The following is a 14,501-nucleotide window of genomic DNA, read 5'->3' on the forward strand; positions in this document are numbered from 1 at the left end:
CCTATAACTGGTGATCTCTGAAGACAGCAGATCAGTCGCACAAATCCACCACCTCCTTGGGAGTTCCATACTCTTTGTATGTAAATCTCTGAGTTTGGCTGGTTAGAGGCCTGGTAGCTGCTTCAGTTTCTAGCACCAAAACTTTCTATGTTGATGCATATGATCCACTTAAGACTGCTTGCTCTTATACCTTCAGAGAGCATCTGTTGCAGGTAAGCAACTTTGATTTTTCTGTTTGGTGCGTAAATATTTTCACATGCAGATATTCTGCTTTTTGATGTTTGTATGCGGGTGCTATATAAATGCTAGAATGTGCAACTAACTTCACTTTATTAGTTAAAAGGGGAGCTCTAGCCTTCTGTGTCCCCTGGGTTTCATGGCAGCTCTCCTACCGTAATGCTCTTGAGTTCTTACCCCAGAGCGATAGCTCTCTGGTCACACTATTTGAATACTAAGTTACTGCAATTTAACTCTTTGTGTATTGAGTGATTCAATGGGTAATAGGAACACTTTCCTACTTTATCTTGCAGATGGAACACGGGTAGCCTCTTCCACAGGCATAGATATTCTTCTCTTGGACGACTTCAAACTTGCAATTAATGACGCCACATACCATGTGCAACCACCAAAGAGAGGTACTAGCCTGTTGTGACTAAAAGAGAACCCAGCGGGAGGAATTTGACAATATATTCTATGTTCTGAAAGTAAAATATTCTTTACTGTACTAATGCAGTACAAGCCCTGCTGTAGTGAATGTATCCAGTGTTTAACCATTCTATTCACTTACTGCCTCTCTGCCTTGCACACAGTCCAATGAGACCCCACTGAAACTGTGCACCCAGATCGAAGCTAGCAGAGGCAGATGCTGGTAAGAAGTGCTGGTCTCTTCCTGTCAGCAGGAGGGAGGGGCAGAGCATCATGCTGTGAGGAGAGGGGAGAAATGTGCAAGCTTGTCAGAGGAAGGGGCCCTGCATACCTCTAGAGTCAGCACTGGCTATAGGAATGAGTTTGTAGTACTATGGCAAAACACTGGCGTGGGTTTTTAATGATGCTTTTGTCTCTAAAGATATCCTGTTTTATGGTAATTTTTTTTTTTAAGTTTTCTATCTTTAACCATGCTCCATGATGTGCAGCTGATGCCATGTTGATCTTAACTATTTCAAAATAGGCAGAATGTTATATTACAATAAAGAGATCTGCAGTGGACAGTGATAAATAATAAATTTATTATTTATCACTGTCCAACAGGGCAGTCAACGAGTTAGGGCAAGGTGCCAAATGAACAGTGTTGCAAAGTCAATCCCCTGACATGGGGTAGGGTTGCTAACTGGCTCCAGATTTTCAGGGCAGGTTGATCCAGTCTTGGTTTTACTCCCCTGCTTTTCTTAAGGAATGCAATAGGGAAATCAGAAGTCCCAGAACGTAATGGGTAAAACCAAGACTGGATCAACCTGTCCTGAAAATCTGGAGCTAGTTGACAATCCTAGACATGGGTCGTGTTTGGAAGGCTTCATCTGAAGGAAAGATGAAAAAATCTTTCAAATATGGAATCTTTCAATCCAGCCCAGTGATTCTATATTTAAAAGATCTTTTGATTTATTTTACATATTTGATCAATCGCAAATTTCACATAAAGTGAACTAAGCAAGGTACAATATAAACAAGAAATTAAATACAAAGCACAATCAAATTAAATATCTAATACAAAATAATAAAAGCCAAAAATCTATTTCAGAGCATTAACTTACAATCTAAAATCAAACTCTACTATATCAAATGCATTACATAAAACCATAAAATATATAATAAATATAAAGCATAAAATTAAAAAAATAAAAACCCTTACTGGTCCCTCCTGAGATAGCTGCCTGTGAAACATGGCCCATATCGGGGAACTGACTTTTCATCACTGTTCATTTTGTACCTTGCTCTTTAACTTATTAACTGCCCTATTGGACACTGATAAATAATAAACTTTGGATTTGCATAATAAGTGACCGAATCTGCACAGCCCTTTATTGTAATATAACACACTCTGCCTTCTTAAGATACCACACAGAAATAGGTATCCAATCTCCACTTGCTCTGTGGTTTATTGATCTTAGATATTTACCAGAAAAAGCTGAGCCAAGGAAATCAGAGTTCTCTGAAGACAAGCAGATTCACCTAGTCACACAAGATGATCCTCCCAAAGCTTTCTGGAATGGCCTTTACTGCTCATGCACAGGAGTGCCTGCACTGCTGCAGCCTCATGGCTCCCCATAATTTCTCTTTGTCTGCCAGACATATTAGACATGTGAAAATTGCCTAAACCACAAATGATATTGTCAAATTTGCCAATCACCATTCCCAAAAACTAGGGATTATTAAAATTCTGTTAAATTTTGTGTAGGAAGGGGTGATGGTTTCATATTAATACTCTGCGTCCCACCCATGGGGTTGCTATCAATCCGTTTTTTAATCATTAACTCACCATCTCCATTCTATGTTTAATTATGAAATTAATTTTAAATCTGTTCTTATAATCTTTTAATATAGCAAATGACAAAATTTGTTTAATTTCCTATAAATATTTTTTATTGAAAAAATATTTTTTCTTTTGTGCACAATTGCCTTTAAATTTCTCACACCGCCCGCAATGATATTATGATCTTTATATTATGAATAAATGCTCCTCCGTTTTTTCACAATATAGAACAATATTATACCTAGCTGTTTAATTGATGCTTTCCCTTTGTCTTTTCGCTGCGAAATGTCCAACTTGTACAAGTTTCGGTAATCAGCCTTCCTCAGGAATCTTTTGTTGCAAACCCTTTGTAGAATAGAGGAATATCTCTTCAATTTTACTCTCCGATGGCCCAATGTAAAAACCTCCTCAGAGCGTTTTCGGTGTAATGTGTGTCCCTTCTGCGCGTCTTTACAGCGGATGCTTGAACAAGTTTCTCTTTGGCTATTTAAAGTCACCTGGGAACACTTGGGACATATTAGACAGATGACCGATTCTTCAACTGGCAAAAACTTAATAAAACTCAGAGTCCAGGGACCTATGAGTACTATCTTCAGAGGACTCTGAATTCCCTGGTTCAGCTTTTTTTGGTAAATATTTGGCAGAGGCAGATCTGTCCTTGAGAAAACAGTTTCCTGTCCAGCCCTTATGATGCAAAGTAAGAGAATATTACTCACTCCAGTATCAGTCTCTGGCCCTCACATCCTGAATATTAAAAGTGATGTAAGAAGATCCATTAATCTGCCTGAAAAGGTGCCTGAAGTCATTCTGGCTTGTCCACCCAGAAGGTCTTATAGTTTAAATGGAAGAGAGAGTCTGGTTCGAGGGCAAGGCACTAGATCCCTTCTCTTGTTCCACACCATAACTGATTGAGCACTTACTCAGCTGTAGCATGCCTATGGCCATAGGCACTGCTATCGAAAGGCGCCATAGCGCTGCCGCCATGAGGGGCCTCCGTAAAGTGGAAAAGCAGTGCGGCCTGCCAGCCATGCTGACTATTCTGACAGGGCCATGCCACTTTTCGACTCATAGGCATTGGAATCAGAGTGTAGCCAAAAACGGAAGAAGCCTCATTTGCGGCAGTGGGACAACGCATAATTTCCTGAACGCTTCTCACCCCCGCTGCTTCCTCCACCTGATGATGTCATTCAGGCCCCGCAACTGGGAGAGAGGAAGCAGCTCCTGCTACAAGGCTGCGATCCTTCCATTCTTCAGGAGCAGAGTGTGTGAATGAGGGGATCGCAGTTGCACCTCGCGGGGGTGAGCAGCGTTCTGGAAATCATGCACCTGCCACCTGCAGCGAGTGAGGGAATTGTGGGTGAGGTGTGGAGGAGAGCAATACTGCTGGGGATTGGAGAACAAGATTTCTGGGGAGATGGGAGGCTGGAAAGCAACACTGCTGGGGAGTGGGGGGGGGGGGGGTCTGGGTGGGGAGAGGGAGCTGGGGATTAAAACTCCTGGGGAAATATGGTGTCAGAGGAGAGTGGACCAAGAGTGCTGGGAAGGGGGAGCAAGACTGTGTGGGAGCATGTGTGTGGGAGATTGACCCCACTTCCTCTCTGCCTGCTAATCATGACAATTTTAGAGTTTCTGGAAGTCAAGTGTCCCCAGATATGGATAATGGGTGATTTTTTTTTTTAAATCCTTATTAGTTCTAATTATTGGGTATTATATGATTAAAATTTTCCAAACATCAATAAAATATTTCAATGTGAGTTTATTCATTAGTTTTGAATTCTTTTTATTATGGTTTTATACATTTTGTTCTATGAGAAATGGGAATTAATGCATTTGGTTTTTTTATTGTTGCAAGTCATAGAATTTGGCTTGTTGAGGTTTCCAGTTTAGTGTTTGCCTGTACATTTCTGTTTATACTTTATGATCTCTTTATTGTATATTTGAGGGTCTATTTGTGTTTTGCATGTATGACTGAGTAAGGTATTCCAATAGTGTGTAGTTTGTATGTAGAGATCTATAGCAGCTTAGCTTGTTCTGTTTTCCTAATAGGGGGGTGTATTGGTGTTTTAGGCCTGGTATATTTGCAGTGTTAACTTTCACAGATAGTTGTTGCTGTTTTAGTGCTGACGGTTAGTGTTTTGATACAGAAAGTTTACTGCATTGTAATTTTGTCATTTTGTGGCTCTCTGAGGGTCATGCCAATGCCCAAGATGCATTACAGTAGGCCTAATACCATATGAGCTCCAACTGTATCTTGCTATTTTTCAGGGTTTTCTGGTTGGCACCTCAGCAGGGCATATAAATGCATATTGTAAGTGATATTTTTACCTCAGAAGACTGTGCTTTGAATGTTCTTTTTCTTGTAAAGTCTATCATTAAAAATGCATAACTTTTAATTGTCTGAGGAGGGTGTGATGGGGTGGGGAGTGCAAGGCTGTAGAGATTTCCTAGAACACTTAATACCCTTGCACTGGCCATGGGCATTACTGTACAAACATTTAACAGTTTCCCAACTCATGGTATTATGTGTTCTGTAATGGGCGAGAGCACAGTTTTTCACTTGGCCACATTGCCTGACTAAGACTGTGCACTTACTACATCTTTCAGAGTCTGGCCTTTTAAAAAATCTATCAGGATGGTGATATCATTACCATGTAGAAGGAAACCTTGTGGCTGGCCTGGTGACTCAGTGGCAGTGCTATGCATTGTCATTCAGAGGATCTTAATTTGATGCTCGGGTTAAGTCTTCTGTTCCCTGGGTTTGGCAGAGCTAGACATTAGGGATGTGAATCGTTTTTCTGATTGAAAATATCATACGATATTTTCAAATCATCAGATATCGGGGGTCCTCGAAACCGATAGGAAAACACCACAAAATTTTCGTGGTATTCTCTTATTGTTTTGGGGGGGGGGGTGGGAAGAAAGGTTACCCAAAAACAACCCCCAAACCTACCCCGACCCTTTAAATCTAGTTCTTTAGCATCCCCCACCCTCCTGACCCCCCCTAAAACTTTCTTAAAGTACCTGGTGGTCCAGCGGGGGTCCCGGGAGCGATCTCCCGCTCTCGGGCAGTCGGCTGCCAGTAAATAAAATGATGCCGATGGCCCTTAGCCCCTGTCACATGGTAAGAGCAATGGATGGCCCGAGAGCGGGAGATCGCTCCTGGGAAATTGTCAGCTCAGTGTGCTGCAGCAGTCAAAGCAAACAGAATGATAGGAATTATTAGGAAGGGAATGGTTAATAAAACGGAAAATGTAATAATGCCTCTATAATCACTCCATGGTGAGACCGCACCTTGAATACTGTGTACAATTCTGGTCGCCGCATCTCAAAAAAGATATAGTTGCGATGGAGAAGGTATAGAGAAGGGCAACCAAAATGATAAAGGGGATGGAACAGCTCCCCTATGAGGAAAGGCTGAAGAGGTTAGGGCTGTTCAGCTTGGAGAAGAGACGGCTGAGGGGGGATATGATAGAGGTCTTTAAGATCATGAGAGGTCTTGAACGAATAGATGTGACTCGGTTATTTACACTAATCGGAGAAAATTCTTTTTCACTCAACGCACAATAAAGCTCTGGAATTTGTTGCCAGAGGATGTGGTTAGTGCAGTTAGTGTAGCTGGGTTCAAAAAAGGTTTGGATAAGTTCTTGGAGGAGAAGTCCATTAACTGCTATTAATCAAGTTTACTTAGGGAATAGCCACTGCTATTAATTGCATCAGTAGCATGGGTTCTTCTTAGTGTTTGGGTAATTGCCAGGTTCTTGTGGCCTTGTTTGTCCTCTGTTGGAAACAGGATGCTGGGCTTGATGGACCCTTGGTCTGACCCAGCATGGCAATTTCTTATGTTCTTATCCCCCAAGCTTTCCCTTATTATTATTTATCAAGTTTTATATACCATCATTAAGATATAATCCATCACAACAGTTTACAAAATTTTCAAAATCAATCAAAGTAATCATAAAAAGGAAAAGATACAGTAAATACATAATTATAACATTACTTCATAAAAAGGCTTTAGATATGTTAGAACTTATAGTGTAAAAAGGTAAAAGAAATATAAAATAATTGCATGCATTAGTTAAATAACTAAAATAAGAGAACAACTAAAATAAATTAATATCAACTCTACTGTTGCGTTTTTACTGAGTATGTTCTTACTCTTTGTTGTGCCTTAGATTACTGAGTTTGTTCATGTTCAGTGTACGCTTTGTGAAAGAGCCATGTTTTAAGCTCTTTTTTATATTCTTGTATGTTTTGTTGGAGTCTTAGCTTTTCTGGTAATTCATTCCATATTTTAGGACCAGCTGTAGAAATCGCTCTGTTTCTCACTTTCTATGACAGATGTTTCAGGAGTTGCTTGCTCCTGGAGAAGTGGGGCCTTCTATTCCCAGCTGGGCTGTTTGCTCTTATGCTGCTCAGCAGGGTCCAGCCCAAGAACACTTCTTTGTTTTAAGGTGGACCAGACTAGATGCTCAACTACCCAGGATGGTAGAAAACAAAGCTTACTTGAAGAATGAAGTGAGTCAGGTTTCTACAGCTGGCAGTTGAAATATATCCTTATCAGCGTAGACTGGAATACCTGAGCAGAGCTGATGAGTCCAGTTGGTCTTCATTTGCCAACATCTATGTAACTATGTATATAGCCATTAAAACGGTCTTGCTGCTTTTATTTCTCCCACTGCATTCTGGTTTTTATAGCTCTGCTGAGAGAGCACTAGGGCCAGAAGGCCTGGGGTAGATTCTGACCTTATTTCTTATGACTTGTAAAACTCTCTGGGATACACAGCAATGGATGGGTTTCTCTGGGTGTAGTAAAATCACAGATGCAGCTGTAATCTTCGTAATAAAACATGTGGCCTAAAATAACAGCAGTCTCTTCTCCTACTGACAGAGCTTCTGAGCCATGAAGATGCCACAAACTTGAATGACCTGAAGATGCTAGTGCAGCAGCTATATTGTACCCTGCGCATTGAAGAGCACCAACTTAATAAGGAGAGAGAGCTGAGAGGGCGACTAGAGGAGCTGAAGGAGCAGTTGGAACCTCTGGAAAAGGTAAATGGAGAAAACAGGGGAATGTTTTTAGCAGTGAATATGGTAAGGTGATTTAGAGGAAAGCAATCTGGAAACAGGCTGTATAGGTTTTGATGGCAGGTAGCCTGAGACTCATATCCCATTGTCTTAGTAACATAGTAATGGCAGAAAGACCAAATGGTCCATCCAGTCTGGCCAGCAAGTTTCTTCCACTCCGTGCAAGTTCCTTCCAAGCCTTATGTTAAGGGTAGTAATATTTACAATCAGTACCAAGCAACTGTCAAAGCCATAACAAAATTACTGTTAGCAATATTTTTTGAGGTGAGCAGCCACCTTGATAATTCAGACAATTTGATAATTCAGGCAATACTGCTTGAATGCGTCTTTCTTTTGGATTTGGCCATAGGGGGAAAGTGCACGACTGCTTCTAATGTCTGCATATCAGTACCACGGACCATACAAGTTTGGGCTAAGTATTGGCTGTCTGAATCCTATTCCCCTTTTTTGCCTTTTGCTCCTGCTGTTGAATGGAGGGCAAAAGAAGGAATAGAGGTAAACAATATATCGCCATTACCTGAGCCCTCTCTTTTGGCCTTGTAGTTGATGTTCTTCCTGCTTTCAGGTTCTTGTTCCTTGAAGGGGGAGCTAAGTTCAGCTCTTGGTATAGCTGCATCCTGCAATGCTTGGCCTATACACACGGAATATTTTAAGTCTTTTATTGTAAAGTAGTTTGAGCCATTTCAGTTTTTTATTGATACTTTAGTCATATATACCCTATGTTCACCTGCAAAGGGCTTTTTAGCTGTTGGAGTGTGCCTGATTAAGCTCATAAAAATAACAATGGCTTGAACTGCTGCACAATATTCTCCTGCTATGTATGGGTGCTGGGTGGCAAATGCGTGAGGGAAGAGGCTGCAAGTGAAAGCTAGATGGATATTAATGGGGAGAGAGGTTGTGCCTGTTGGCTTGTTGATGAATCAGATGGGAAGTAGTAAGGAAGCTTCCTTTGTGAATGAGCTGCTGCCTTGTGTAGTAGTTTCACAAAAACAAATCCCCCCAATAATTTTACTCTGGTAAAATTCAACAGTTTTGCTTCTAGATGTCTACAGTAAGTGAAAATTCCTGGAGGCTCTGACTCTGAGAGCTTTTTGCACAGCAGAATCCTGCCATCATTTAGCTTAATAGAAATATAGAAACATGATGGCAGAAAAAGACCTTACCGTCCGTTCAGTCTGCCCATCCACCCAATTAATTTAGCTTTATAATTTATAATTCTCATCACTCCTGTAGAAATCTCCTGCATCCCATGCTTGCTTGAATTCAAATATATATATTTTTTTGTCTCCACCACCTCCACTCGGAGGCCATTCCATGTATCCACCACCTTCTCTGGAAATAATGATTTCCTAAGATTAGTCTTCTTTCACCCTCATCCCATGACCCCGTGTTCTAGAGTCTCCTTTCCATTGAAAGAGGCTTACTTCCAATGCATGGAAATCTTTGAGAAATTGAAATGTCTCTTATCTCCCTTATCTTACAGGTTTAGATCTTTGTTTATCCCTATATGCTTTAGAAGGAAGTCCACTGACCATTTTAGTTGTCACCCTCTGAACAGACTCCATACTGTTTATATCCTTTTGAAGGTGCGGTTTCCAGAACTGTACACAGTATTCCAAGTGAGGTCTCACCAGGGACCTATACAGGGACAATATCACAGCCCTTTTTCTGCTGACCATTCCTCTTCCTATGCAGCCAAGCATATTTCTGGCTTTTACAGTCACTTTATTCACCTGTTTGGCCCCCTGAAGATCATCAGATCCAGTCACCCCCAGATCCCACTCTTTTGTAGTTAGAAGAATTTCATTTCCAATACTGTACTTTTCCCTTGGGTCTTTGCATCCTAAATACTTTACTTGTGCATTTTTTAGAATTAAATCTTAGCTGCCAGAGAGGGTTAAAAACAGTGGGTCTGTGTATACAAATTTGCTGACCAACTTTCTGGAAGTATTACCATCTTTAGACAAAAAGAATCAATTGAATTCAGATAAGCAGTGAGCTAAGGGCTCTTCAAACATCTCATAGATTTGTGGACATATTACATCTTGTCTCTGTGTCCTTTGCAGGTGCGGTTGGAGGTTAATAGGAGAGCAGAGAAGCGTACCACCTGGGTGCTGTGGGGTGGCTTGGCGTATATGGCCACCCAGTTTGGCATCCTGGCCCGTCTTACATGGTGGGAGTACTCCTGGGATATCATGGAACCAGTTACCTACTTCATCACTTATGGCAGTGCCATGGCCATGTATGCTTACTTTGTATTGACACGCCAGGTATGACGCCCCTGCGGAACAGTGGGAATGGAGGGCTGAGATTAGCAGCATTCACGTACACTTGCACTCTTACTTGGAGGTCAATTTCAATAACTTCAGGAAAGAGTTAGTAGGATGCAGCCATTTTTTTTGCAGCCTAGATAGATCTCATGTGATTTCAGTCTGTTTCCGTGGATGCTGCTTGTGGTAATGGAAAGAATAAAAACCTTTTGGAATGCAAGGGAGATGGCTGGAGATCTGGTGGTGGTTTTTCAAATGGTCTGTTTATTTTTTTTTAAAATAGCGACTCAGACCAATCTTTTTTTTCCTTGTTTAAGCTCAGATTACAGAACCATTAATCAAAAATGGCTGTAGCAGGTAAGATTCACTGTTGTCCTAGACTGAGTGACTTCCTCTCAAATTAAAGGCCTGCGCCAGAATCTTGTGGTTTGATTCTAAACAAGGAAATCTATATGCATAATCCTTTATCTACTAAATGGGAGCCAGATCTCTAACCGCGTCTGTATTCTCAAGCATTATCTTTCATACATGGTGGTGGAAATGGAATATTGGGAACTGACTCAATGGCTTATGGATAGCTATGTGCTGCTATGAGGGGGATAAGGGTTCAGCTTCCAAGCTTAGCCTCTGCTCTGTGGGCTAGCTAGACCCAGGGGTTATATAGAGGTAGCCCTAGGGGAGGGGATCTTGAGCACTGCACAGGAGCTATGCCTAGTGGCCGGATTCAGGGTAGGCGTTACCAAGTTTCCAAGGGAGCTGCAGTTTGTGTCCCTTCTTGGCCATGTTACTGGGCTAGATGGGAGGAAGGCTTAAAATGGGGACATTTTTGGTCACTGAGAATGAAGGATCATGGTGCCATAACCCAGTAGAAACCAATGCCAATTGAACTGGAAGCCCAAAAGGAGAAGGCTTGGGGGGGGTGGGGGAGAAGTAGGATAGTGAGAAGCTATGTCAAACACTGAATGATTCCTATAAATGTCCCAGAAGGGAGAGCAAGGGAAAGTTGCTTGGAAGGTTTTTTTTTTTTAACAGGTGGCAGTTATTGAGAGAGAGAAAAGGTAAAGAAAAGAAACATTTCAGAGATTGCCTCTATATTAACCCAAGATTTTCTGGAACTAGTGCCTAGAGAACAATTAGGAATGAAACCCAAAAGATGAGAGGAGCAGCCAATCCTGAGGAGCTGAAGCCACACACAGAAGGTGGCATCGATTTTAGAGGAACTCTGGACTTTGGGCTATTGTTAACAAATAGTTGTGGAACAGAGAGAAGCTGATGAATAGCTAGAACTATGATTAAGAGCCACGAGGAAGAACAGCAGCACAGAGGAAACTCGGAAAATAGACCAGCAAATTTAAGCTGGTGGTTCTTCTGATCTGCCAGCATTGGAAGACTGAAAGTGACAGAAGCAGATGATAGAGAAGCCTTTTCCCATGTTCGAACTCTGGCAGGTGAAATGGCTGGCTATGATCTGCAGATTTCTAGGGACATGGGCAGGCTCATAGTGGAGTTTGGTGTGCGTTTTGGCAGCACTGTATACGTACGGTGTTCTCGCTGTGGGGTCAGCTTCTCACAGGGAGCTTTGGTCAGTGCTGGGACTAATTTCCTGTGTGTTCTCTTTTTGCAGGAATACATTTACCCAGATGCCAGGGACAGACAGCACTTGCATTTTTTCCATAAAGGAGCCAAAAAGATACATTTTAACCTTGAGAAGTACAACCAGCTGAAGGACGCAATGGCTCAGGTGATGCGGAAAAGGAGAATTTGGAGTCCTTTCTTCTTGCTAGAAACTAGATTAGCTATTGAGCTCCTGCAGTGGCACCCTCCATGCTAACCTTGAGACCTGTGGGGGGAGCAAGCTGTCACCTCTGTTTAATGCGCTTGTGGCTCTTCATATCTTGAATTCAGTTACTAGAGCACATGCCAGTAACCTGCTAGGACAAACTCTTTGAATGTGTGCCTTGCCTGCTGCCCTCCAGATATTCCTTATCCAAGCACGTTACCCATTCCCCCTTCTCTGGCACTTCTGGATTTTTAGCCTCACATGGCTTTTTCTCACAGCTGCCCCTTCTTTCTTTTATTTTAGGCGGGAGTTGATCTGAGGCGGCTGCGGGACCCCCTGCAGGTGCACCTTCCTATCCAGCAAATCCAGGACAAAGATTGATGCATAAGGACCTTATTTCCCAGCAAAAACCTGCAGAGTTCTTTGCCTTTTAAATAAAAGCAGTGCAGGCGGGGAGCTGGGATCTGGTGCAGGGGATGACTGACTTTTTTTTTTAATTTTACTTTTAATAAAAAATGAAGATAATGGGAAGACATATAATCTAAGGATCAGGCACAGAGGAACAGAGCTGCTCACATAAGAGCTTTGAAGAAAATTCTGCTTCACAAATTTTTTTTCTCTGCCTTTCACTTTGTATGTTCTGTACAGAGTGCATGGTTCAGGGTTTCACTCTGAGAATGTAATGATGGTGGGTTGTTTTTTTGTTTTTTTTTGGGAGGTGGATTTTTTTTTTTTCATTTTGGCTTTTTTTTTTTTTTGTGCGGTTGAGGTGTGGTGGGGGTCTGCATGTCTCGGACTCTGGGTCCACAAGTCTCAGACTTAGAAATAAAATGCACAATTGGAGAAGCCATTGGGAGTTTCCTGTAACAGGTGCAGTTTTGCCTTCCGGTGGTGCCCAGGTGTGTTCCCAGCATTCACATTATGGAGCTGTCCTCTCGTATTTTTATCTTCCGTTGTTGCCCCTATGTTCTACTGCTTCCCTATTACTCAACAGAACACAGATCCATTTTTTTTTTCCAAGTCTCTGGCACAGCGTAAGCTTCGAGCACCGAGTATCTGAGAAACAGTCACGTTGAGGTGTAAAAGACTGAGCTGGCATGCCTTTGGTGAGCACACTTCTCTCCCCCAGAGCTACTTGGAGTTAATGAATGAGAGGATTTCTGTGTGTCCTATAGCAGGGGAAGGGAGAACACCCCCCTCCCCCACATCTCCTTTTTTATATCTGATAATTGACTCAACCAAACTGTGACGCATCATAGTGGCCTCTGATGTCTTGTCAGAAGAGTAGGGAGCCTTGAATCAGTGAGTGTCTCTTCAAGGACATGGCTTTCTCCAAAGATAAGTCTTGTAGCAGAGCTTTTGACCAGTTGATTGGTCCTATTATAGTTCTATTTTCAGAGAATACTATTTGCAGGTAAGTAATTATATTCTCTGATTCCGGACTTGAATATCTTCTGAGGAAGAAAAGGTCCTCAGAAGGTAGGCATGGAGTTCAGCTAATGATCTGGGAATGCTCACCCAGTCCTTGGCACCACAGTGGCACAGTCTAATGACAGGAGCACAGATTGGTGTGTCCAAGTGACTACTGAGAGGATTTGGGTAAGAGGGGAGGAGAATGAGTTGGGCTTTTTTTGTTTTTGTTTTTTTTAAGCACTCTTGAAAGTGGGGGCTTCAGATGGGAATGGGGTCCTGGTAGGGATTGATGACCCCTCCTAACTAAAAATACTGGAGGTTTTGGGCATGTGGTATAATTTGATTCTCAGTACAAATGAGATGATTAGACTTTTTTGTAATCAAACCTTCATGAGTTCATATCCTTTCACTTAAAGAAAAAACTGTGCATACAAATAAACACCAAACAAGAAAGCTGCAATTTGTTTAAATGTAAAGATGTGGATTCATGAACGTTTGCTTACAAAAATGCTTGACCACCTTGTTTATATTGAGTTAATTTGTTTGGTATTTGTTTACCAATATATTGTGTATTATTCAGAGGCCATTTTTTTTTTTCAAATTTCTCCCCGCCAACTTTATTGTGGGAAGGGCCTTCTCTTCTAGGAGAAAAGAGGGATAAAAAAAAAAAGGTAAAGCAGACATCCAGTGCCTTGCTAACGTAGGAAAAGAAACTGGGTGACCTTGCTGCTGTACCTGGCTAATACCTCCCCTTGTACCACACACTCACCGATGGTGCACTTGGGCAGTCTCGCCCCCTTCACAGGACACTGTGACACCAGACCCGCGCAGCTGCCCAACTCTTCTGCCTGCAGAGTGAGGAACGACCGCGCAATCCTCCCCTCTCACCGTGTCTTCTTTCCCCCTTTCCATGTTTCCTGTAATATTTTAATGAATGGTCTGCATTATTTTAAAAAGTTTTATCCTGTTTGTGGGCAGAGTTTTTTTAAAACAAGAAAATGATAGTTAATGCAGTCCCTTCTCCCAAGGATCAGGGTGTGCGTGCCAGGATAGGGGGGCATGGAGGGAAACAAATTATTGAATGTGTAAAATCCTGTATCATTTATGAAATATGTATAAAGGAAAATGTAATTCTGCAACAATAAATACCTATTCAGTTTTTGGAGTTGAGTGTTAGAATTTTGCCTTTTTTTTTTGTTCACTGTTTTTATATATATATATATATATATATTTTTTTTTTTTTTGCCATGCAGTTTCCTCTTGGTCTTTGGGCATTTAGCTGAGTTGGAACAGGCCTCTAGCAGGCTATAGTGCCCTGAGCCTTCAGTCACAGATACACAGGGGTTTATCCCTTATTTTATATTCCCCCTCCCAAATCACTCGGCCATTGCAGGGACAGTCCTTATGGCAGGGTTCCTGCCATAATCCTGCAATTAAGGGCTGTAAATCTAGCCAGTAGGTGTTGCTGTTGTGCAATGGCTGGGAT

At 41.8% G+C, this 14,501-nt stretch overlaps 1 protein-coding gene across 2 annotated transcripts in view; it reads left to right on the forward strand.

Annotated features, from left to right (window-relative positions):
• MCU (mitochondrial calcium uniporter) overlaps positions 1-14,180 on the forward strand; it is a 319,500-nt gene extending 305,320 nt beyond the window's left edge. For both annotated transcript variants that reach the window (XM_029609126.1, XM_029609127.1), the window contains exons 4-8: positions 531-635; positions 7,356-7,516; positions 9,619-9,822; positions 11,447-11,563; positions 11,906-14,180. In XM_029609126.1, the coding sequence (XP_029464986.1) occupies positions 531-635; positions 7,356-7,516; positions 9,619-9,822; positions 11,447-11,563; positions 11,906-11,983 (665 nt within the window). In that variant the 3' untranslated portion in view covers positions 11,984-14,180. The remainder of the gene's footprint in view (positions 1-530; positions 636-7,355; positions 7,517-9,618; positions 9,823-11,446; positions 11,564-11,905) is intronic.
• The last annotated feature ends 321 nt before the right edge of the window (positions 14,181-14,501 follow it).

Source organism: Rhinatrema bivittatum, chromosome 7 (genome assembly GCF_901001135.1).
Source record: "Rhinatrema bivittatum chromosome 7, aRhiBiv1.1, whole genome shotgun sequence".
In the NCBI taxonomy this organism is placed as follows: Eukaryota; Metazoa; Chordata; class Amphibia; order Gymnophiona; family Rhinatrematidae; genus Rhinatrema; species Rhinatrema bivittatum.